Source organism: Xenopus tropicalis, chromosome 1, assembly GCF_000004195.4.
Source record: "Xenopus tropicalis strain Nigerian chromosome 1, UCB_Xtro_10.0, whole genome shotgun sequence".
In the NCBI taxonomy this organism is placed as follows: domain Eukaryota; kingdom Metazoa; phylum Chordata; class Amphibia; order Anura; family Pipidae; genus Xenopus; species Xenopus tropicalis.
The window spans coordinates 70577692-70604726 of NC_030677.2; the positions used below are offsets into that span (position 1 = coordinate 70577692).

Here is a 27035-nt window from a genome sequence, read left to right on the forward strand (position 1 = left end):
TCGTTGTGTTGTCACATTTGACATTGATAAAATATATTTATAAAAAATTAACTTCACGGGAGAGCAGTAGTATAATTTATATATAAAGCACAGCAGGGGATACGCATGCAAAAAATCCAGTGCTAAAAGACCACTTAATGCAGGCAGAACATGAATTATCCATTACAACAAATTTGTTTGTATCAGGAATGCAACCATCGGCATATGAAGGCTGATATGGCATTTATTCTGCTGTAGAACCAGTACATTATATGCAGGCTGGGAACTACATAAGGTTGAATGGCAAAATAATGTGAAGTTCTTCAGAAATGCAAAGAAATTCAAGTCAGATTCTGAAAACCCCACATAGAGTATGCGAGACATACATGTCTCCCTTTGTTCCTCATACTTTCCATTTAACACTGGGAACACATTTCAATCACAGAATTTATGACTTCAGCAAATTGAATTCTCAAGGTATCTCTGCCACTACTAAAGCTCGGGAAATTAAAAACCACTGTATTATTTATGTGTTATATGACATAAGGAAATCAATACTCAGTTCCATGCACGCATACATAGGTTGATGTTTGAATTCTAACCCATTTGGCCATCCACATGTATATCAGAATAAAGTTCATTGGCCAACCCAGCCAACGGCCTGAAGAATCTGATTTTCCTGTTCCCATACACATGCCAAAAAGGAGCATATACAGACTAACTGCATTCTGATGGAATCACAGGACAGTCTGTGCAAACTGCTTCACCTAGAGCATATATGTCAAGCACAAGGCCCAGGGGCCAAATCCAGCCCACCTGGCTGTTTTTTGTGGCCCTTGGTGAGTGTGTCTGACCATCCAGCCTGATCAATTTCCATTTCCATTAACTAAGACTAAGGGGTATATTTATCATGCTGTGTAAAAAGTGGAGTGAAGCATTACCAGTAATGTTGCCCAAGGCATCCAATCACTAATCATATTTCAACAGTAGCAAAGCATCTATTGGCTGCTATGAGCAACATCACCGGTAATGTCTTACTCCACTTACACAGTTGTGATAAATATACCCCATAGTATCTTACTAAGTATATTAATAAAAAATTTGGTCCGAAAATTAGTCTGTGTTTGAGATTTCGGCCCCCTTATGTGATTGAGTTTGCCACCCCTGACCTAGAGGTAACAAATGCACTGGGCAGTAAAGCCGACACCAGCAAAACTGATTAGTTCTGGTCTTGAATTAAACAAAACAACATCCCCCCAAAAATGGAAGGAAATAGCTGCAAGTTGGAAAAGTTATGTTGATAGTAAAGTCAAATTTATTATTAAAGAACCAGTATACAGGCCTTTCCAACATGATCACAATGAATAGGGCTTGTGCTGAACAAGTGTCCTGTTTATTAAGGAAAATAGGGGTAAGGTCAGTGAAAATAGCCCAACTTTCAAATTAGTGCTTTATAATGGCAAAAAAATGGTAATATGTTTTTTTTAAATTACAATAGGCAGAATGTCATTTCAATACAAGTCCTACTTATTGTGTAATTTTATGCAAATGAGTATATTGTTCCTTTAATTGACTTTAAAAATGAATTAAAATAAGAAGCAGCTAAAAAATTCTAGATGGTTCACTGTTGTTATTTATACTTTATCCCTTTCTCCCCAGCTCTAAGCAAAAAGAGGGGCATAGAGACTCAAAACTTCATTTCTTTAATTTAGGCCCACAACTTAAACCAACAGGGAAAGGAACTAGAATATGTTATAAATTTCTGAATCACAATTCCACTACTGACTTGAAGGAGAGCAAGAAAATACTACTTAAATTAACTTTGACAAAGTAAAAGGCAGACACAACACCCATGTTTGAGGTATAGGTTTCAATAGCTAACACTCTAATGATATATTACTTATTAGTGTAAGGCCACTGCCCTTTACACTATGGGGCATATTTATTATGCTGTGTAAAAAACGGCATAAAATCGGCGTAATTTTTTAAGTTTTTTTCTTCCGCCGGAACTTACGTTAAATAACGGCGTAAATCTGGCCTTCAGACGACGATCTTCTCCGTTTATTTTACACAGCTTTTTACACATTTTTTCATCAAATTCGTTTTACACAAGTTAATAAATATGCCCCCAAGGTATGGGTTGGTGTAATATTACCCTGTGCTACCAGCCAGGTGCTAGTAGCAACTGAATGACCACCTACTGACCACCTTTTGAACATTCAGGTGATTGGCAGATTTAGTAATTGTTATGAGGAGGGGTTAAGGTTTTGTTTGTATTTTGCACTGTTTGTTGTTTTTAGGCAATGTCTAATAATGTCTAATTGATTGCCACTACTTGCTCAAATGCCCACTGTTAGCCTTGGATGAAAACCAAATTAAAAATTCCTCTCAAGCTATAAGCTACTAATTACACACACACATATAAAGAGAGAGAGATAGAGAGAAAGAGCAAGATACTCTAGAAAATTAAGGGATATCTGTATGTGTTCATTATACCATCATTAACACAGCTGCAAAATCCACAATGATATCTTCTTCCTCCTTCAATGAATTGCATAAATGGACACATATAAGCTTTGCACCGGTTACATCGGATTGGTCCAGTCTCTCCATGGTTCACAATATAAATTGGTGTCTAGAAGAGAAATTAATAGTATAATTCAATTAATGCAACTGCATAAGAAAAATTAGTGTGTGTACAATACTATATCCATTCAAAATTTCTTGAAAAAAAATGTTTATGGCGACAAACATCTGAAAATAAAATACATATAATGCTTTTTAAATTGTTTACTGTCACCTTTCTGATTATTATTCACAAAGGTATACAATAACCAGGCTGTATGATGTTCTTGTGAAAGGATGCAGACCAGACAGCCAGACTCATTCTATGGTGGAATTACCACTAATATAACTGTATTTTAACAGTGTCACAAATTCTCAACACTTTATTGTATTAACTGGATTTTAACTTATTCTGTGTAAAGTGATGAGTAAGTAAGTAAATCTATTACTATTACAATAAATAAACACATTTATACATAGCTAAATACTAAGAAAGATGTGACCCAGTATATGGGTCATACAGGTAATTTACTTTCTCTCTCGTTGAACAAGAGTAATACTTAAGTTACATACCGGGGAATGTCACATTAATGACTGGCCAGACTAGAGGGTAAATAAGAGTACTGCTGGTATATTAAACTGCTCACAGTGCAAAAAAGAAAATAAACACAAAGCATGCTAGACATTTAGCTAGATGCAGATAAAGGTGTTTTTGGTGCATTTAGAGTTAAAAAAATAGCATCAGAGAAGTAAATGAACTCTTAAAAACTTATATTTGTTTATATGACAAACCTTACTTGGTATGCAACTGTAGGTGACTGAACTTTCTTTCTCTCTATATATATTTACTTTTCTTGTTAGTGTTATGGTGTGTTATCAGCAGCAAAAAATGGCAAAGAAACATCTAGCTGTTATCTTGGCACTGTTTTGTCAATGAAATACGAAATACACTATAGCACCAAAATTATCTGGATATTGCTTCTGGGGTTTGTTCCCATTTAATCACATGAATATTAGAAGTTTAACACTGGTAGGGAGTGATCAGGCTAGGCTCATAGTTGGTATTACAATTCATACCACAGGTAAGCTATCTTCAGGCCGTCAAGTTCTTCTACTGCAAAACCAATTTGTTTGGAGTTTGATGTGAATTGAGGAAAGCTCTAGCATGTTTGCTGTGAATGGGCACAAAACTATGAAAATAGTCCAAGCCCATTATTTATCCTCCACCAAACATTACAGCTGACATTATGCATTATCCTGACGTGCCAAGAAACAAGATTCATCGGTCCAAAGATCTTGTTTCCACTGAACCCGTTCAATGGTGGAAGCATGTATATTACTCTAACCAGTCCTGTGTATGGTGCTGTAAGGATTGTGCTGTAAGGATTATGTGTGGATATTTCTGGCCATATTGTGCATCCCAACACTTTTGCCTATATGGTGTAATAATCCACTTCATGAAAAAGAAGTTTTTACCTATATGTCCAAAATGTAAACCTTCTTAACAATATATGTTCTTCTGTAGTCAAATGATCTAAAGCTATTTCAAATAATCTACCTGGAACCTGGAACGACTTAATTTAGTCTCGAAAAGTTAACTATGCTTTGGGAAATATGGATGCCTTAGATGTAGTACTAAAGTATCACAGTCATGGTTTAGTGGCCATACCATACACCTAAAAGTTCATCTTGAGTGTTAAACAGACAAATGTGGAACATTCCATATTTTGATAGACTGTGAAATTGTTCTGAATAAGAATGGTAGGTCTAAATTTTGTTCCATTTTGCCCTGACTTATTCCAGATAACTTTTCTACAGTTTGTTTTCTTTTCCATCCTTTATCAGAACATCTCCTTGTATAATTTTTCTCTTACGTTTTTTATTTTGCTTTCTATTCATCTGGTTTTTGTCAATCCCTGCTCTCATTTTACAATCTTTACTGTTTTGAAACCCACTAACAAGCGTTATAGCTTTGAGTGAGAGTTCTTTATTCTTAAGTGATCTGGCAGAGTGCTCAAAGAGGTACTCAAATATTATACCCACTGATTTGCTAAGTTGGATGGCATTTCTATTTTAGCATACCTAAGTCTAAACAGAAATAAAATCTCACATCAGTTGCAAATCAATATGAATAAATCTTAATATATGAAGGAAATGAGGTGTTTTAAAGCACTGCCCCATCTCTTCTTTAAAACATCTCGGCAGGCATGAGTATACCCCAAGTGCGATTTGCCTGAGAGCATTCATTTCTCTTTATTTAGAAAAGTAATAATATGTATATGTATTGTTTAAGTGATTTCTGATGAGATGTGCTATGCAGGCCCAGATTGGCAATCTGTGGATTCTGGCAAATGCTAGAGGGGCTGTTGTAAAATGCCACAGAAAGTCACTATTTAGTGGGCTGGTTGAGCCTTTGTGAACTTGAAATGCCAGGGTCTATTTTGAATCCCAGTCCAGAGCGGTGCTTTGTTACATGTTTCAAAGGCAAAGCACAAAACAGTTATGTGAATAATGCATATTTTTACATGTAATATACATAATAAGAGGTCAAATTCTGTCTACCAGTGTATCAAATACCAACCAGTTTTGTTGAAATAATCAAAAGATAGCAAATAGAGTTTCCTGAGTTAAAGGTTTTATGTAACAGATTGATCTGGTAGCACTTAGATGGCCATAAGGGCTTTTCCTGTTGCAGGCTATTATTGACAGTGAATGTGCAAAGGTTTGTAAACAACACTGTAATGTTATCAGTATTTCTAAAGCAGATGCTTAGTGTAGGGGAAATGTTAGCAAATGGCTGCAAGCATTATTAATGCCTTCATCTGCAACTCAGCAATATAGTAGATTTATGCAGTGACTAGAGTAAATCTGTCCAGAGTAATTGCTAACAACATGAATGCTGTGCTTTAATATTGTTTTATTTATTATTGGGAAAAAGTAGGAAAACAAAATTCTTGTTGTGAATGTTTTTAGTTTAATTGACTGTAAGCAATCTCTTTTTAGGTGGAGTATGGAGGCTTCATTCCCCACTTCTCAGGTAGAGAGTAGAAGGAACCTGTCTCCTCTTACACATTCATGAACAAGTTAAAACTATTTATGGCTATTGGCTTAAAGTACCCTCTGGATTTTGCCAGACATGATAAAGAAAGAAGCAGCCGGGGAAAAGCCCCTACAGGACTTCTATGTTAAATTTTTTGTGCATAATGCAGATTGTATTTAAAGGCATATCCCAGAAGCACTCTAGTTCTCTGCCTCTACCACTTCCCTAGGGCTCTGCAAAGAAAACACAGACCTATAAACAGCTTTGAAATGAATATCTGTACTTCAGTTGCTACTCTATATTAATAGTAATTATATGTATTAATCAAGTAAAAAAACAAATGACAAGAAGTTATTTAAATGTGATTTAAATGAAAAAAAAAAAAAAGCTGTCAAAGTAACTGTAATACATGCATCTACCAGGAGATGGTGTTATGGATCTTTATCAGAGTAACATCTTTCTAGGGAGTTTAGCCAGGAACAATGATCCCTCTTTTGAGGAACATTAAATGCCACAGAATAAGTATCCTTTGTGTTCAAGACCACACAGTAAATTTCTAAAGAGATTCTTCACCAAAACTAAGCAATACAGACCAAAGTAAGGCATTGCTGTTCTATTCAACACAGACTATCTGTCTTGTATGTACACTGTTAGCATTATTGCCATCTGTCTAATAATTGCTTGCAAGTAGCACATTACTTACATTGCAGTTTAAGTATATTTCTGTTATTATCCACTACTGACAGGAAAATAAGGCAAATAAATCTTTATGTATATACATAGTTGACTGATATAAAATGTTTGCCAATATAAAACGTTTTAACTAATGTATAAGAAAGGGAATGAGGTCTAAAGATTTGAGAACCCAAATATATTTCATTTGTGTTAATATTTGTAGCATTATCCTAATATATCTTGATAACCATGCTTTCTGGTGCTCATATGTCTAAAAAAGTGATACTATTCCCCAAAATCTACTTGATTTTGCCTAAAGGGCTGATGGCATTGCTTACAATAATGGCCCCACTCACTGTCTGAAAAAGTACAAAGCAGAGACACATGTATATATAGTACACTTAAAGGTAAAATATACCCCCCCCCCTTCCTTGACATGAGATCATTCAGTTGGGATTATGGAAAAAAAGTACATAAACCATATCTAAACTTTATTTTACATTTTTTTAAACAAACATACCTGATTTCACAGACTGAGTGAAAACAATTATACTCATGAATATTGAATACCCACAATGGAAAGCAGAGGGACTTCAAGTCCCAGAATCCACTAATTAACAGAACAAGGTGGTTGAGGGGCTGTGAGCCTAATGGTCATCATGGATTTTGCTATCTATGGAATCAGGTGTGTCTTTTTGTTTCTGCATAATGATTGAAAAAACATTTTCAGGCACATTTTCTGCTTTCTATGACAATTTGCAATGAGGCAATGAGCTACACCGAATTAAAGAAAACGAAATTGCCAGTACAAGTACAACGGAAGGATCAAGTTAAATAACCTATACCCGCAGGTTTATATTAAGCTTAATTTTCTCTTCCTAATTAAAGCAAAGTTAGACCAATAAAATAAAATAAAGGGCTGCTTTATACTTTAACCAGAACAAGCTGAACTGAGATCCAGTAAAACAACAGAAAACATCACAAAGAGTGCCCTTAAAGAAAAGCCCTAAGGCCTTAACTTAATTTACGATGAAAAGAATCTTTAATACAGATTTCAAGTGAGAGTGTCCGCTAGCAGATATTTTAATTGGAAACAATTCTGCAGCCCAACAAGCTCTCCCATTCATTAATAGTGTCTTTTGTTCTACATTATTTGGCTTTTTTTGCCTTTATGTCTATAGTACGGGCAACCTATGAGGCTCAATATTCTGCAGACATAACTCCAGGCATTCCTCCAGCATTAATATGAAATAACTGATAGAAAAGTTGATAGAGATGTAAAGGAGAAAAAGGAGGAAATAAAAGACTACAGGCAGGAACTGCCTTTTGTGGGCAAACATATGTTGGCAGCCTCTGGCAAGATACGACAGCTTGTACCTTTCAAGTTGTGAATTCACCCATTTAATCCATTTGGGTATCCTTGGAGGAAAGGGCTCCATCCAGTGGAGGGTTTTGGCATAGAAAAGATGTGCCCTCATAGTTTTGTGTGTGTCCGCAGTGCCAGGGAGATGACCAGTCCCAGCAAGCATGTAGATAGGTTAGGATATTCAGGCATGACTACATTAAGGGGGTGAGTTTTTTTAGCGCTAAGACTCACAAAATCTGAGTTATGGTTCAAAAACTGAAATGTCTGGTATTTATTAAGTGAAAAAAACCCAAAAACTCAAATGTAAAACTTTGTCATCTAAACGATTCTGAGTTTCTTTAAAAGTCAATGGGAGCTGTCCTAGTCAAGTCATATTTTCAATTCAAATTGAAAAATTCGAGGTATTCCAGTTTTTTCTTCGAACGAGTTTTCTTTTGTAATAAATACACAAGCATTCGATATGCAAGTTTAGAAAAGAAACTCAAAAACTGATAAATAAGCCCATAAATGTACAAAATATGCCTCTGACATACTGCATTTAAAACATCTGGAGTGATCAGCCCTACCATAGCATGTGGTTTCATTGATGTCAGATAGGTTGGATGATTAATTTTGAATTTTATTAGTTTGTCCCTTGTACTGGTACTGTAGAGAGTGGCATATATTATATTCTACCTCATCCCAGTCATCAAAATCAAGTTAGATAAAACAAGTCTTAAACTTGAGTTTAACACTGTGTCTAGGTTCACATTTGTTAGCATTAAGTAGGTATAAGTCTTAAAGATAAGTTTGTGTTTACTTGCTGGGGTACTTGCTGGGGATTTAACAGCTGATAACTGACAGGGCATACAAAGTGGTAAGTTGGTGAAATTGGTTTTGAGACTTAAAGGTACCATCCTCCGCCAGGTGTTGGAGCCTTTTGAAGTCAGCCTTTGCCCAAATGCTGCCATAAGCAAAGAATCAAATTGGGAAAAAAGAAGGCTGTGCCAAAAAGGCAAATCAGGGGATAGCAGGACCCCCTTATTGGACATCCTGTACAATGCGTCTCATGTCCTTCTAATAGTGGGCTTAGAGGGGACAAGCATTTCCTAGGCCTATATAAAGAATAGTGCTAGGTTTCTACAACTACAAAGCTTATAGTATAGCTGCAAACTTTTCAGTGTTAACAGTTTTCCAACTGGACGTGTGCACCACCTGAGAAGCTAAGTAACAGAGTTCAAGGTTGGGCACAGATAAGCCTAGCGAGGACCGAGTCCCAAACAAAGTCGGCTTGGATATGGTCTACTGTTTGCAGTATGGTTTTGGGAATATAACAGGGTGCATTACTTAATATGAGCAAAAATTTAGGAAGATCATTTTGCAGATTTGAGTAAGGGGGAAAGTAGGCAAGTGTAAAAAGTGTCCTTCAGGGAATGCTGAAGTGGGACAGGATTCAAAGATGTGAATTTTGTAGGGGCCTATGTATAATAGTGACTAGGTAATTAAAGGTGCCCACTATATTAAGATTTGTCCCAGTTAATTTGTACCCCAGACAACTTCCCAAAGTGAGAGAATAAATCAAGTATGGCAGGCTGTGAGCATATAGTGAATTTTCTCTTCATTGAATAATAGACGGGATAGTGGGCATCCCTTCCTGGTGCATCTGATAAGGTGAAAAGTTACTGAGAGAATATCATTAACTTTAATTGATGCTGAGGGTTCGCTATACATTTGGTGGATCCATTTAGAATAGCTAAATCCAAAGCCAATTCTAGCTAGGATTCCCATAGCTAAGGCCACTCTATGGAATCAAAGGTTTCAGTGGTGCCAGGTGGTGCATTTTTGTGGGAAACCTCAAGGTTAAAGGATATACGTCTCAAGTTAATGCTTGTGGGCTTGGAGGGAATAAAGCTATACCGGTCGTAGTGAATCAATGTAGAAATTACTTTGGCCAGTCATTAAGCATAGCCTTTGAAATGATTTGGGAGGAAAAATTTCTTAGAGGCATATTTGATAGTATCTAATAGTTTTGCTGATATGGAGCCTATACCAATTCAATTGCAAACTTGAGTGGCCCTAAGAATTTACCTCTGGCCATAGACATAATAGTTTAAGCTATCTTAAATTGGGTAATGAAGGAGTCTAAGTATTTGGATTAGAGAGTTGTGAGGCATGAGAACTAGATAGTGTTTAAGTAGTGATGCAGTTCTGTGTTGGTATACTGTATTTTGTAGGTTTATAGATTAGTATAGTATTTACCAAACCCAATAGTAATGTCTTCTTGAGAGGTCAATACCCTTGAAATGGTTTCTGCCCATGGGTGGTGTTCTGGTTGCATTACTAAACACATGACCTGTACTAGTTACAAAACAATTCACTTCATTATTAAATACCACTTAATATGATTCAAAATGGTCATATTCAACAAACAAAAGGTTCACCACCTAACAACAAGCAAAAATTTAATGCATTTACAATACTGATCTTTTTATAGAACAGACTTGCATTCACATAATGGCTTAGCAAAAAACATGCCTTCTTTCTTCCAACCAAGCAAATACAGCTATACCATGCAAGCTTATCTTCCATTCATGTGAGAGTAACAGAGAGGTACTCATGGTGACATGTAAGATAAGTGTTCAATGTCCTACATCTTTGTTCTACATAACAATCCTCTTGTCACATCCATAACTCAATAGGCTGTGGCTGCAGGAAGATAACACCCGGGTTGTGCTATATGGGAAAATGCTTCAAGGCACATCACCAGGGCCAAGTAAAACACAGAATACTGGACCCAAGGGCTTTAGATAGTTGCTAGGTCAATTGTTGCTTAATGTGTATAGTTACAGTCTTAAACAGATATATTTGGAATTTTTAAAAACCAACCAACTTTTCCAGTCGAGGACTGTAAACTCATCATATAATCTTAATAAGTAAATTCACCATATATTTATTCTTTGCCTTGTAAATAACTGATACTCATAAAAATGTTCTTGGCAAAGTGTACTGCTTGTGTGTCTAGCCCTAAACCCAGGCAGCATGATATTATTGCCACAACTGAAATGTAATAATGATTTTAGCAGTTGTAAAAGTCTTATTCCCAGGTTTTTGTTTCAAATGCTGTCCTCCTTTTTTACCTTTTCCATATACCCCCTTTACCTTCACCCTGAGTTGCCCTTCCCAAACTTCTCTCCTTTTTTTCTACCTTTTTGAACCTTCATTCACTTTCCCTTTCTGTTCTTCTGTTCCCTATAAAGTTTTTTACTTTCTTTTCTGTTTTTTAGCTTTGTTTCTCACTCTCCATGGAGTGCTCTCATCTGCTCTGTTTTCTTGGTCCACCTAGTTTTAAATGTGCAAATGGGAAGTGAAGGGTTGGGGTCCTTACCAGGCCCTTACTCTTTTTTGGGCCCTCTCTGTTGTTGGAAGGTTTCCTTTCATTTACACCACTGTTGGGGGGATGATAATAATCTTTAAAAGAAACACACAAAGATTGTACAACTGCATAATAACATCTGATTTGTTATATCCTGACAACTGTTATTACCTTACACATAGCTTGTTGGTGCACTCACATGGTTTTTAACATTAATCAATAATTTATAATAATAAGTTGGCTCTTGATCCTCTTACCTCATTTTTGGGAACCACAGCTAGTGGCTTGATGACAACTGCAAGGGGAATCTGAGACTGTTTAGCCATATCAGAGGAGGTAGGAAAGCAATATGTTGTGCATCTAATGTAACGTGGACTTGCATTTCCTGGAGGATTAAAAAAAAATAATTATGAATAATGTGCAGAATCAGGAAATTTTTTTCCTAAATATCATTAAAAAATATCCCAGTCTTATCAGATGTTAATCCTTATGACAACCCTAATTAAATTGTACTGCAGAACCATCCTTTCATGTGAGACAGGCCTGCCGTGTTAGATCTTTCTATTCAGGTAAAACCAATACAAAGACAGTTACCTTGGTCTTGAATTGTACATTCTGTTGTGACAAGAGGAGGGACTTGTCCTCGGACATTCGTGGTATAGACCTGTCCAGCCCTGTTTATTTTGTCACTGTCAATGACCTGTATCTGTTGAATAAAAGAGGGAATGTATTTAGTTTTGCAAATACAACAATGGCCAGTCATTAAAAAAATGAAAAACAAAAGAAGGTAAAAATAATAAAAAAGCTGAATTAATTTGAAACAACTTTATATACGTGTGTGCTTATTCAAGAACGTGTGGCACATTACTTTTAAAAATGACTTCACATTAATTCCTAGGCCAAAAAACCTTGCCCTGCTGCCATGCAACATGTCCTACATGTATTGCTATAGAAAATAACAGAACCTACACACCAAGCACTGCAAAAAGAAACTATCGCAGTTTTAACAGTTTAGAACAGTGCTGTCCAACTTCTGTGGTACAGAGGGCCGGAATTTTTCTGGCCTCCGTGGTGGAGGGCCGATAATGGAAGCTAGTTTTGAGCACTACCCTTTTAAAATCACACCCACTTGAAACCACACCCATGTTATCGCATGACCATAGCCATATTAATGGTGGTAGTACAACAAAACCTGCCATACTCTGCCTGTCCTACCCTGCCTGTGTGTGCCATACTCTGCCTGCCCTACCCTGCCTGTGTGTGCCATACTCTGCCTTCCCTACCCTGCCTGTGTGTGCCATACTCTGCCTGTCCTATGCTGCCTGTGTGTATGGCACACACAGGCAGCATACAGCAGGCAGAGTATGGCACACACAGGCAGCCTACAGTGACACAATGCTGGCACTGCTCCTACAGTCTGCACAATAACTATATATTAAAAAACTTTTTAATTGCAGTACCACCACAGTCAGGGCCGGATTTGTAATCCTGCTGCCCCAAGGCCGCCCCCGTCCGTCGCCCTCCGCGCATGCGCACGATCGGCACACCCCCCCATGCGCATGCGCGAACGTGCGATCGGTACCGCCCCCATGCGCATCTGCGAACGTGCAATCGGCACCACCCCCTCCCCAACGTGCATGCGGGGTGTAAACCTTTCGCATATGGAGCAGTGGGAGAGAGGTCTCCACTGCTCCATATGGATGAAAAAGCTTAAGATTGTGGTGCGGCGGGGCGGCATGCCGCCCCCAAATTTGTGCCGCCCTAGGCCCGGGCCTTTGTGGCCTCTCCACAAATCCGGGCCTGACCACAGTATATGTTCTTTTTATAGTGTGTAGGGTTTATTTGTGGGTTTCTACTGCTCCTACAGCCTGAGGTGTGAACAGTTGAAGAATCTGGGTGATTACAGTCTGAGCCTGAGGTGTGAACACTGCAGGGGGTGAACACTGCAGGGATTAAAACGTGTGAACAACACCATTACATTTTTAAACAATACAGAGGGTTTACAGCCTGAATCCTGAGGTGTGAACCATGCAGGGGGCAGTACTGATACCATTTAAAGTTTACACAAAGGTAAGCCATCAAAGCAGCCAGACAGGTGGGGGACCACACAGAGGGGGGTCGCGGGCCACCAGTTGGACAGCACTGGTTTAGAATATCACTTAACCCAATACTAAGCTAAGAGTCATTTTTTATTTTAAGCATAACCCAACTGAGTTTAAGCATTTCTCAATGTGCTATACTTCAAAAATATAAAGATATATTACTCTGCAACTTACAGGGCTAGGAATAGAGTCTGGATCGGTTTTTCTTTGAGGTGGCCCTGACATTTGGGGCTGATTTCCAGGAAATGCACCAGGGTAAGATAATGTTGATCCTGGTAACTGACCACCATAGTTGTTTGCTGTAATGCAAGTAGGAACACATATAAGAAGACAGTTTGTAAAAATAAGCTGATAACGTTCTAAAATATAGAAAGTAGAGAGTAGAAATTGGTGTTATTGCTAAATAATAGCACTTATTTCTAGCCAGCTATACATAGAAGGCACTAATCTAGCTGTGTGACATAGTCCAAAGAAGAAAATATTAGATTACTGCATAGGTCTGCCATCTTCACAGTTAACGGCAAATGTACTAGTTAAGTATTAATTCCAAGATTTTATTGATCTGAATCCATTAATTATTATATGACAGAAATACATAAACAGTTTAAGTTCATTTAAGGAGGGGGGCATTGCTGACTTAGATCAGTAGTTTTTATTTAAATAAACACATGTGTCTAACTGCAGTATATAGAGTACATATAGTTCATGTATATGTTCATATTTTTATTTAGATTTATTTAGATTAGTTAAAAAAAACAGCTGTTAGTATTACCTCTAGCATATTTAATTGTACAATAAGTAAGTAAATAAAATATTCTATAAAACTACCATTATTTAAAAAGATATTTGTAATACAATGTTTCTTACAGTTTGGTGGTGGGTATCCAATCTGAGGCTGTGCCTGATTTTGTGACAGGAAATTCTGATGACCAGCGATTCCCTCTTGCATGTTCCCTGTCTGTAAAAAGGGCTCTGATGGTAGGCCATTTTGGTTATTTGATAGGGGTGGAGGAAAATATGGCCCAGGAGGCACAGGCATTGGTCGAGTCTGACCAGGGTATGCTGCTGGCATAGGTGGGCCAGGTGGTATTTGAGAACTACTTGAAGATGGAGGACCTAAAACATGAGTAAAGATTACAATTTATTAAATGTTTTAATTTGTAAGTCTGACAAGACTGAGGAGTATATTGTATAATCTAAATTTACCATAATTGCCAATTTGCATGTTGTTAAGTTGGTTAGTCACTTGATGGACAGGTGTTGGCACAGTACTGTTTGTGTGAGAAGGAGGATGACCATATGGTGGGTATGAAAAAGATGTGTTGTTAGGTGCTGGAGGTCCATGTACTCTGAAAAAGAAAAAAAATTCTACTAAAATTCAAGTTTCTACATTAGCGTTTTTTTCTGCCAACGAACATTGCATTGTTCTAAACATATTCAAGGAGGCTGCTAAATCACAACTGTCTATAAAAAATTTTTTAAAAACCCTTAAAAATAAACCTGCCTTAATGCTAATGATATATTACCCCCAATTTACAGAATCCCAGCAGTTTTATGTGAAGAAATTTGAAGTCCGCATTTTTTACATAGTTTTAATAGTGATTATTCAAATTTTTAAAACTTGAACTCAAATCCACTGAAGAGCACCACTGCATACTGTAACAAAAAGTTGGTACAGTATGTTTCCCTTTAGTGACATACCCAAGGCTGCTATGCCTTTACAAAAAGCCTTCCATTAAATCCACAACTCAGACACCACCCTTTGCATACATATTTATGCTATAAAGATTTTCCATTTTCTATTTTTACTGTACCTTGGCATTATATTTCCAGAGAAATTTGGCCCGTTCTGTGAATTATTTGGGGCAGATGTTGGAGTGTTCAAAGGAGGCTGAGATCCAAATGACACAGCAGATTTCAGCATGGCTAAAAATAAAACAATTGATATACTTTTCATTATGTTTTGACTGGTCTCATTGTCCAGTATATATATGTGTGAATGTCAATCCATTTAGTCTACACAAGTGCAAGAAGCTAATTTCTGGGAAATTAAAAACAACTAAATGACACAATGCACTTTGTGGTTGAAAAAAGGTAACTTTTCCAAATAGTTGATAAAGAAAAACAAGTTTCCTGTTTTTTACCTCTCCACCTGTGTATAGCTAGGGCCTGCACAATGTATTGACATTACACTCACTATGCCATGAATATTACTGTACCATAAACTATACCAACCTGGCTGGGTTGGATTAGTAGGACTTGTGCCACCATAGTTTGCATAAGGAGGGCTCATCATGGGTGATCCATAACCAGGGGGATAACCACCCAATCCAGGCTGAGACTGAGAGAAAGGAGGTGGTGCAACATAGCCTTGATGACTCATTTTAATGATTTGTTCATTAGCAGCAGAGACTGTTCTGTTGATGTATTCTGAAAGACAAGGAAGCATACTTTACTATACCATGTAGCATTGTACTTAGTGCAAATCTGTTCTAATGCCACAGTTCCAATATTTGGTAATTTATTATATAATTTATTTCATTTTCATAGAATTTCACCTAGTAGGTAGTATGACTAGATCAGGTTGTAAACCCAGATTATGAAGGTAACAGCAGGCATTCTATGTTATTCCATTTTCCTGTTGCAAGAAAAGGACAGCAAGCAACCTTGATAAATACAGCGTGTATACATAACATAAATGTTATACATCAGAAAAAACACAGTTTACTTGCTTTTGTGTATTTATAAAGCCATAAAGCAGTAGACACAACTTTAAAAATATTGTAAATTCTTATAAAATGCCTGTATACACTTAAATTGAATTATTACATATAAATATAACCCCTAATAAAACTGCAGCTAGAGAAACAGTGCTTACACTCTACCCTGTGTATCTTTTTAAATTGTCACAGCTCCTAGGACTCTTCTTTCCCCACCCTACCATGATCACAGCTCCTTGCCATTTCTTCCCTGCTAAATCTCAGAGGTTGCAAAACTATGGGGCACATTTACTAATCCACAAATCCGAATCACGAATGGGAAAAAATTGTATTGGAAACGAAAATTTCGTAAGATCGCAAATATCACAAAAATGCTTACAAAAAAATCGTATTAGTCACGATAATATCGCGTATTGGCGATCCGAAAGTCACAAAATTTTCGTACCGAACAACTGTAAAAAGCGGTAAAACCTTTCCGATTTTTTCGTGCAAACGTCCGAAAAAGTTGTGCGGCGTACGAAAAAGTCGTGCTGATGCCCGAAAAAATCGGCGAAAATACGCTCGCATGAATGCTCGAGCGTTCGTGCTTTTGTAAATGTGCCCCTATATGTAGATTTAGATTTTTCACTTTGGTTAACAAAAAGACATGAAAGGGCTAATCAAACTCTACTTTGATTAGCATGATGTGGCCTGCATTTTAAGTTTGGGCCACTGTCTAGTGCCTGAAACAGTACAGCTCCTTCTTGAAAGCCTGACAGTGACCTGCTGTGTCAAAGCAAACATTATTGATTTTCCAATGATATAGTATTAATATGTTGATACACGTATACATATATATATACACCTATTTCATTGTTTCGCAGCACTCAGTTATGTTCTTTTACTGGTGCACGGTATTAGACTTATACCACAAGTGCAAAAAATGTAGAAAAAAAAGCACCAGCACTGCTGCATGATAAATTGCAGTCATTATAAATCATTAAGTCATTAAAAAACTGCACAAACATTTCGGGACTCCCGTTCCTTAATCAAACACAATGATTATTCACAATCTATAATACACAACTTTTATACCCACAAAACCCTCAACTCCACATCCATACCCAGGCCATTACTTAAAGGAACAGTAACACTAAAAAATGAAAGAGCTTTAAAGTAATATAATGCACTGTTGCCCTGCACTGGTAAAACTGGTGTGTTTGCTACAGTAACACTACTATAATTTATATAATAAGCTGCTGTGTAGCCACGGGGGCAGCCATTCAAGCTGGAAAAAAGGAGAAAAGGCACAGGTTACATAGCAGATAACAGATAAATTCTGTAGAATACAATAGTGTTTTATCTGTTATCTGCTATGTGCCTGTGCCTTTTCTCCTTTGAATGCCTGCCTCCATGGCTACATAGCAGCTTATTTATATAAATTATAGTAGACTTTCTGAAGTAAACACACAACTTTTACCAGTGCAGGGCAGCAGCACATTACATTTTAGTTACTTTTATACACTTTCATTTTTTGGTGTTACTGTTCCTTTAAACTTTGTGCAATTCATTACATTTAAAAGTTAAACAAAACTATATTGGTGAAAATCTTTTACAACTATGTCTTAATACAGGAATAGAATCTATAACTGCATATCTTAAATGCAAAGCATTACAACCCACTTGTTTAATGGTAATTTTACCATTTTGTTCTTGATTGTAGAAAGCTGTTGTGAAATTCGATCACGTATAGGTTGAACCATCTCTCCAACAAACTTCAGTCCACATGGACACTTGACATAATAAACCACATAACTTCTAGCACATGTATAATGTCCTCTGATCTTATATACTTTGCCTGACTGGGGTTGAAGGTTGATCCTTTTATAACACTCCCACATTATGCACATCTTAAACAGAATACATCCCCTCCTTTCTAGCTACTAGTGTTGTATGTGTCTCTTTCCTTAAAGTCCCAACGTCCACTTTAACCAGCATATCAAGTAAATTTCATGGTCTCCTTGAGGATGGCATGGGTGGTTCCTGAAATGTAATCACATTGGGGTAAGCCTGTTTATTTAACCCCAATGTTTATTTAAAATATATAAAATATGCCTTATATTTGGGTGATATTTCTGTACAAAGGAAAGCAGGGTTTCTTTTCCTATCATGCAACAATATCTCTCTATCTAATTGTTTCACTTTTTTCCCAAATCTAATTGTCGTTTAGAGAATCTCTGCCTTACAAACTTCTTGGACAACACATTTCTTTTAACCTACCCTCTGCCACCAAAGGATCTAACACTATGGGCCTGATTCACTAAAGTGCAAAAATTTATCGCACTTTTTTTGCATTAAATAAGTCGCGATAATTAGCGCGCGATTCACTGTAGTATTATCGTGTGCGTTAAGTAGCCATTTTCGCATGCGGTATTTTAACGCATGCCTTAATTTCCGCACTGAAAAGAATACGATCGCATGATTCACTATAACTTAGGCGCGCTAAATATCGCATTCGGCTATGCGAAAATTAACTCCTACTACAGGCAGGCGAAAAATTATAGAAAAGTACAGTAAATTAGTTTTTGCCAATAAAATATGGACTGTGTTATTTATTCAAGTATGTGTCTTTTTACTCAATTTTACTAAAGTCTTGGCATGTATGGAATTTCGCTACTATTATACAGGATAATAGTGGTAAATATTTAGTCGGCAAAATATACAGTGCAATAGTGGTAAATATTTAGTCGCAATATTATACAGTACAATAGTGGTAACTATTTAGTCGCACAAAATACATTGCTAGGTATAATAATTATAGAAAGGTACAGTAAATGAGCTTTTGCCAATAAAATATGGACTTTGCAGTGCTATTTATTCAAGTATGTGTTTCCCCTAGAGTGACGCAGCCGCCAGTTTGCAGGGAAATGGTCATTTTGAATACTGTAATTTTACGAAAGTAATGGCGTGTATAACTAACATGGCATGCGTTCATTTGCGCGACTATTTATATGCGGCTACAAGTGATGAAATGTTTCGCCAGGCATGGATTCGCAGCAAATTTTTGGACGTGCGGCGAATTTTTCCATAGCAAATTTTTTTCATGCGTTTCGCAAAACAATCCGCCAATGGCAAAAGCATAAAAAAATTTGCAACGCGAAAATTCCCCACACGTCCAAAAATTGACACAAGCTTCAAAAAATAATAGTCACGGGCAACAAATTTTTTGCCCGCACAACATTTTTGCCGTTTCGGGGATCTTTCAAAATTAGTACGTAGCGTATTTTCTGCCGAGTGTGATAACTCTAGCACTTCTTTTTTTTTCTTACTTTTATTTTTATTGTTTTTTTGGGGTTTTTTTTGCAAATAAACATTTATACAGCACCTCTCTAGCACTCTGTGCTCTCCCAGGGCAAAATGTCGCCAGTTTTATGCTGCCGATTGTCGCGTACGCAATGTTCACGACAATTAGCGCATGAGATAAATAGCGTGCATGCAAAAAATACTGCGCACGCTATTTATCGCGACAAAAATATCGCATGAAATACCGCGCGTAAAATAGCACAAGTATGCTTATTGTGAATCGTGTGAAAAGTCGCGGAAATTAAGACGCGATAAAATTTTTACCGCACACTATAAATAGCGCACGTTTTATCGCACTTTAGTGAATCAGGCCCTATATGTTTTACCCTAATTAGCTGGGAATGTGGGACTGCCTTTTCTGCATGTGAGGGATGGTTACCATTATACAACAATAAATTAATGTTTTCTGTTTCTTTCACATGTAAATCATTACTTAGCCTACCATTTACCAATGTTACAACATATCTAAAAAAGTGATGTGAAGAATCATATTGCATAGAAAGGGTAATAACTGGTACACAACTATCCAGATATTGTTTAAACTCACATTGGGATTGAACAACACCCCGCCATACCACAAACAGATCATCTATATGCCACCAATGGAAAACCTGTTGAATCTCACATTCGAATATACAAATCGTTCCTAAAAGGAGACATATCATACAAAAATTAAGAATGTAAGGATTGTGCTTAAAAAAGTTGTGTTTCGGACTGATTTATTGAGAAATTCCACCAAAACCCCACTAGCCCTGTCCATCAGCCTGCTGGCTGAATTCTCTGGATGTGTAGGGGAGCTGGCAGCTCACAGTACACTGCTCTGTAGAATAGGAACCAATCAGCAGGTAGGCTGACCTGATAGGAAACTGAAGCCTGTTCATGCTTGTGTAACTGCAGGGCTGTGATAGGCTGTGACCTCCTCTAATGAAGCACCCCATGGTGCGAAACGTGTTAGGAGAGTAGGTACCATGAGGCACTGGGATGCACCTATCCATTGTTTGGTATAGTATGTCTAATATGTTTGCTTTTTATTGAATTGTTTGTTTAATTTTGAGCCAATAAATGTTGTTTTATTTCACTGAAATTTCTGTTGCTTATTCACATGTTGATTTGGGACCTATCAGTGGGATATAACTTTCAGATTCTCTTTCTTAACCTAATTTATTATTATTGGCTATCCCCTTCCTACTGTGCTTCTGGTAGGGATCTTTAGAACATGCCTACCCTTCATTTGAAACGGACAGAGAACTGATCTATAGGAAGCTCCAATAAAGGGGCCATTTATACAGACCGTATTCAGTTTGAAACCAGCACCATATATTATTCATAATTGCCTAGACATTTTTTCCATTTATCCAATATGTATCCTTTAAAATAATTCATAAAAATGTTTGTGTATGACAGAGTGACATTTGATCCCTTCGCGGGACACTGCAACTGTAAATAAAATGTGTCCAAGAACAAAAAATAATTTTGGTCAAAATTAATTGCATCAATGACATAAAAAATTCAACCTGAGGCCCCGTATACTTTGCTTTTACTAAAACACAATGTACCATCTCCAGATCCCCCTCATTAGATATTGATGTATAGAGGCTGTTTATAGTCAGGGTCACCAATGTTATTTCTCCTGTCATATGTGGCATTGTCATTAACCAATGTAAAAAGTGTGAAGAGTCCCATATGTGGGTGGCCAAGGGTACCAGCACTCTAAACTTTAAAATTAGAGTTAATACCGAGTGCATGCAACAATCCAACAACTTGGCAGAAATGAGAGGTGCTTATAAATTTTGGGCAGGACATAAAACACTAGCATACTTGGGTGTAACTTAGTTAAATACTCTATCAATTCCTCAATAATTACTACAGCTTGCTTGTAACTATCCAACAAACTACTTATTGTTTGCTATATATCCATAAAGGGTTATATGGCAATGTTCTATATGTATTTGTATCCTGTAGCTGCCACTTCACATCCTGTATATAATCCTGCCTCTCCCATATTACAAGAGAACCTTCCTTGTCTGCTGGTTTATACACTACAGTACATCCCTCCTTTGTGGCAGATTATACAAAAAAAAGCCTGTTCTGTCTTGGACACTTTTCTTGGATACTTTGCTTTATTAAACCAGAGTCATACCTAGGGTATTTCACAGAACAGGTATAGGACCTGTTATCGAGAATTCTCGGGACCCGGGGATTTTCCATAATTTGGATCTGCCTTATGTCTACTAAAAAAGAAAACAGCACCAGCCCGGGGTACCTGGAACGATGCGCTTCCTCCTTCTGGCTTCGTTTCATTAAGACTAACACAATAGGCGCATGCACAGTAGAGTGGAAAGCTGACTTCTCTGCTAAAGTTCGGCTTTTCACTCTATTGCGCATGCGCGCGCGAGCGATACAGGAAGGAGGAAGCGATCGCAGCTACCCAGGGCTGGTGCTGTTCTCTCTGAACAGGGGCACCAGGCCAGGGTAGAAGGTATGCGATTCAAGTCACTTGGGGGTGCCTAACATTTTGGGCACCCCCTTCTCCTTTAAACCCAATAGCATTGTTTTGCCTGCAAAACGGATTAATTATATCTTAGTTGGGATCAAGTACAAAATATTGTTTTATTATTACAGAGAAAATGGAAATCATTTTTAAAAATTGTAATTATTTTCTTTTAATGGAGTCTATAGGAGATGGCCTTTCCGTAATTCGGAACTTTCTGGATAACGGGTTTCCGGATAAGGGATCCCTGTACCTTGATGGTGTCTTTATATGACTACCTCAGAAAATTCATTGTTTCTTCTATTGTATTCCATGTATATGCACTAATAACACAGCTAAATTGTTAGACTGAGATAGAGAATCTAAAGTTATATCCCACCGATCAGTCCTGAATATATAGCTAATTAATCAACAAATTTATCAGTGAAACAAACAACCATTTATTGGCTCAATTTACATAACATTGCAAAAAAAGTTACAAACATACTATACCAAACGAGGAGGACGGAGTAAGGGTACCTGTTTGTCGTTTGGTATAGTATGTTTGTAACTTTTTTGAAATGTTTTATAAATTGAGCCAATTAATGGTTGTTTGTTTCACGAATTAATTTGTTGATTAATTATATATGCACTAATAACATTGGTTGCTACCCTTATAACAGAGACTTGTTCATGTTTGTTCTCTGAGGTACTGTTTGTCCCATGCTAGGTGACATTCCATTCCGACAAAAAAGCTGAAAGCAGACACCAAAAATAAACACCTTCCTATAAATGTATTATTATTTATTATATTTGTAACAATGTTTTTTCTTGCTTATGTAGTTCTAATTTCCAATGCAAACAAAATGTAATTTTACTATTTCGGACAAATGGGGTCAGTGCATTCAGGCAACATTAGTACAGATGTGCTTGCACTGATTAACACTGTGCACAGTGGTGTGACATTAGCATCAGCACACATAAGGCATAAATCAAAATACCATGCAGAAATTTCTTCTCATTGTTGCTAGCCCTTTAAGAAGTATTGTATTTTTAATTTATATTTATTTGATAAGTACATTGCATCCTATTACGGATGGGCTGTCTTGAACTATAAGTGTAATGAATAATAGAGAACGATTGAGTAAATTCCATAGGGCATTAGCTGCAGATTCATAACAACATACATGTACATTGTACTGACTGGCGTGCTGTATATTCAATCATGTGCTTGAGAGTTAACATCGCAGAGATGATTTCCCCAAAATCGTGCATCCAAACATGACACATTATAAAATGTTTATCACTAACACTCTGGGGAAGGAAGGGGAGGTCACTTTAGAGAGAGAGACGTGGCAATAGCATGAGCTTTGAACGCTGACAGTGGAGGAAGCAGTTGTGTTTGCTTTCCAGGTAGAACCAGAGTCAGCATTATCCATGCTGCTAAAGAAACTGTTCCTGTCAAAGCAGAACACAGAGAGCATGACCCTAATCTGAGGCGGTGATTTTGCACTGATGAAATAACTGTGACAATTACTAGCAAACTACACATGACACAGATATGAGAATTTATAAAGGAAAGCAAAAATAGCTGTACCTAGACTCTGGGGAGCTCTGCTAATCTGATATATTGGAGTCACCACAGCATACCATATACCTGTATACAAATGATAACGCTAAGGTCTCTGCTACAGGGGGCATTCTTTCTAAGCGAATAACCACCAATTTTTCATGAAAGGAAGGAGATAAAGGTGTTCATTTGACAACATTCATAATAACTACAAATAACTATAGAGTAATATCACCCAAATCATCTTGAAGGATTAAAATATTTCATAATCCATGAAAGCCAATGTTCCATATATTCTCTCTGTCACCTTCTATTTATCTCTCTCCTCTTTTTAGTAACATCTGTCCCCTCCAGCTGTCTCTCTGCCCTATCACTACACACCTAGGTTTCTGCCTTTTAGGATTCTGTTTCTTTCAGGGTGACACTTCACAACTCTCACTATAACTATGTAGTGGTATAGGTATCAAGGCGTTAAAGTGAGAATTCCATAATTCTGAAATTTCATACAAGTGAAAAGAGACCTGTGCAATTTCTTTCTGGTGAACTGTGGTCAGCTCTATTTTTATCACCAAAGGGTGATTTTATGACCAAAGGGGTCATATTTATCAGGAAGTTAATTTGACACAAATCCCCTATGGGGAACTCCCCAGGTCTCATGTCGCATCTTTAGGATTTTTAGGGGCATATTTTAAAGTGCTGACAAATATTCCCTAAAAATTTCCCTCTTACAAACTATGAGCTCTATTTTTCCTATTTGATAAACATTCTCCTTGATGTCCGTGCGGGACAACACTTACTGTTTTGTGTCACACAAGCACACAAAACAGTCCAGTTGAATTTTACCTACTTCAATAACCTACTGAATAACTTAACATTAAAATTCCAGTAGCCCAGAAGAGCCAGCCTGGGACAGGTGGAACGACAGGGGCCATGACATTGGGGTGAGGGGTATAAGGAAAGTTGGTTCTAGGCTCATGAGATTTGTCGTTTTTTGAGGAAGTAGTAGATGAGAGGAAGAAGAGAGGGTTTATATAGGGGAAGCAGACAGTGAATAGGCAGTACCTGGCCAAGGGGTACAGTACAACTGTCGCAGCTTTGGCTGTGATTGGGCTGCCCTGGTGGGGAGCCAAAGAAAAGTGGTAAATTAAGGTACATGTATTTGTTGTTGTTCATGTATTGGTTGGTGTAAATTTTACACCTTCAAATGTATGAATATGGTTGCGTAACATTAGTATAAAGTGTATTGATATCAAAATTGGTTAAAACTTTTGTTAATTTGTTAATAAATCGAGTTTTTGATTTGGTGTAAATGGGGAGGAGGGTTGGTTTTAAGTGGGGACAGTCATAATAACTACTAGTAAATCTATGGGTGCTCTTTTACAAAAGCCTTAGATTCGGGTGACCAATCATTTGAAAATTCAGGGACTTGTCTAATAAATGCATGTTGCAGTCACTACAGCCCTTATAGTTAGATTTCCGAGACGTGTCCCTGAATTTTCAAGTGATCTAGTCACCTTCCTTAAATAAAATCTGACAACAACTAAAATCTTTCTTTTTTAGGGAATTCTGAATATAGGTAATCCTTGAAAAAAAGTTGACTTAATAAAAATAATGTCAGACCATTTGAAAAACAACTTGTGTTTTAATGTTATTATACACAATCTCTGTGCCTCTTTTGCTCACTGTTGCCACTCCTAGGCTAATTTAAATATGGAAAAACTGGTGATCTGGCCAGAAATGACAAGCTTATGAATAAAGGGAATGCTCTGTCGCTGGTATTAGTTATCAGGTATCCAACTGCAAACAAATTTTTAGTTATAATATTGGTATGAAGGCAGCCATCTCAGTGCGTTGTGCCTGAGTCTGAGCTTTCAGAAGGAGCCAGCACTACACATTAAAACTGCTTTCAGATAACCTATTGTTTCTCCTACTCCCATGTAACTGGAGAAGTCCCAAGCCACACTTGGACTTTTTACTATTGAGTGTTATTCTGATATCTACTGGGAGCTGCTATTTTGAGCTACCTTCTCATTGTTGTGATCCTCAGCTGAGGGAGATAGGGAGGGGGTGATATCACTCCAAGTTTTATGACCCAGTGTAGTTTTCGCGATAAGGAAATGTGAGAACTTCAGCTCAGACTGCTTTGTTTTGGGGAACCTCAGATAAAGGGACATGCACTCTCACACTGTACATGGAAGCACTGCTTAGCATTTACAAAATGGCCTCAACTTCCCCTGTACCCACATAGCATAAGGCCCACACATGTACTATAGTTTAAACAGATTCTAAAATATGTTTCTGTGTGTCCCAATGTTATTAGCGACACTGAACTGTAAGCAAACTATACTGAGCTAAATGACACACAACCAAGCATACAAATACACACCTTACATGTGCATTTATACAAAGATACATTGTGTATATCTAAACATTTGTAACAGAAATAGTATCCTAATTATTGCAGTACAGAACAACTGTACACTTTTCAAAAAACTCCCAATGTACTCAGTAATCAAGTCTTGCAGAAAGCTACCTGCTGCTATAGTGTGCTCTATTAAAAGTATAATAAACTATATAATTAACCATGCCCACGCAATAATCGTCTCTAGCGCTAATTTGCTTACAGAGAATGGGAAGTAATAGTTCAAAAGTTATGCAGCTATATACGGATATGGATCTATTATCCTGAATGTTTGGTACCTGAGGTTTTCCTGATAATGACTCTATTCATAATTTGGCTCTCTGTGTCATAAGTCTACTAAAAAAAATGTAAATATGAAATAAACCCATTAAATTGGTTTTATTGGATTGTTTGCCAGAATATAGATGTATGCAGCTTAGTTAGGTTCAAATACAAGGTACTGCTTTTTTAATACCTGTATAATATGATTTTCAGTACTGAACTAGGACATAGAAGTGTGGCTTGACAAAGGGCCCTGTATAGGCCCAAAACGTTGCTGCTGCTTTGTGAGCTAATAAAACACAACACTGGCTTCACAGTATCAGTAGTGTCATTGGTGTTCTGCTTTTTACATACACAGAAGTGAGTGTCCAACCCTAAACAACCAAATACTGTTGAAATATGTTGAAAGCTGTAAATTAGCAACAATTAAAGGATCAATGGCAGATCAGCTTTGTCTGCTTTGTTTAAAAGCCAGTCCATAAAATTCAGCATATGAAGTGTTGTGTTGATTTACAACTCAGACAGCTGTGACCCAGTCTAATTATAAAACATTCAGTACTCTCTTAACCTGTAGATATTGTCACTGCTTGCTGCTATTTATTATCTAAATGTCCCAATGTCTAGGTTACTTGTTATAAAAGTCTGTTATTAACTTTCATATATTTATTGGATATTAACAAGTGCATTCATTAAACAGTATAATTTTTTATCAAGTACATTATTAAATGTTAACATTAAATGTTAATCTAAAATAATTTGTGAGGCAAGTCAAAATTTCAGTGAGTGAGCACTAAGCACTAAACTGATATGCAAGGACTTTACACTTTACAAAAACACTATTGAAAATACCCTGCACTTTAGAAGCTCTGCACCCTTAGAAGCTCATAAAGGCATCTGCATACTGTACATGCACTAAGTGCACATATTTAGCTGTTTTGTTTCTCTATGTAGTTTATGCAAATATGTTCTGGAGTACTGTATATGTATTTAAGATTTATCAGCTCTTACGCAAAGCAAAGCAGAAATATTCATGTGCATTGGTCCATCTAAAGCAACTGCTTACTAAAATGTATGCTGTGTAACTGTATGGTAAAAAAAAGATTATTGGTTTGTCATTTGAGGTATATTAGGAGAGCATCATAATGGCTGCACATTGTTTTAAGACCTTAGA

General features: G+C 37.1%; 1 protein-coding gene across 2 annotated transcripts in view; it reads right to left on the bottom strand.

Moving 5' to 3' along the window:
* Positions 1–27035, bottom strand: part of sec24d (SEC24 homolog D, COPII coat complex component) — a 51702-nt gene that overhangs the window by 21927 nt on the left and 2740 nt on the right. Inside the window, exons 2-10 of one of the 2 annotated variants that reach the window (XM_002934248.5) lie at positions 19689–19787; positions 15315–15509; positions 14894–15005; positions 14286–14428; positions 13947–14195; positions 13254–13378; positions 11572–11683; positions 11235–11362; positions 2476–2614 (exon numbers count right to left, since the gene is read on the bottom strand). In XM_002934248.5, coding sequence (XP_002934294.1) covers positions 2476–2614; positions 11235–11362; positions 11572–11683; positions 13254–13378; positions 13947–14195; positions 14286–14428; positions 14894–15005; positions 15315–15462 — 1156 coding nt within the window. In that variant the 5' untranslated portion in view covers positions 15463–15509; positions 19689–19787. The remainder of the gene's footprint in view (positions 1–2475; positions 2615–11234; positions 11363–11571; positions 11684–13253; positions 13379–13946; positions 14196–14285; positions 14429–14893; positions 15006–15314; positions 15510–19688; positions 19788–27035) is intronic. The other variant, XM_004911105.4, reaches the window with a different exon arrangement.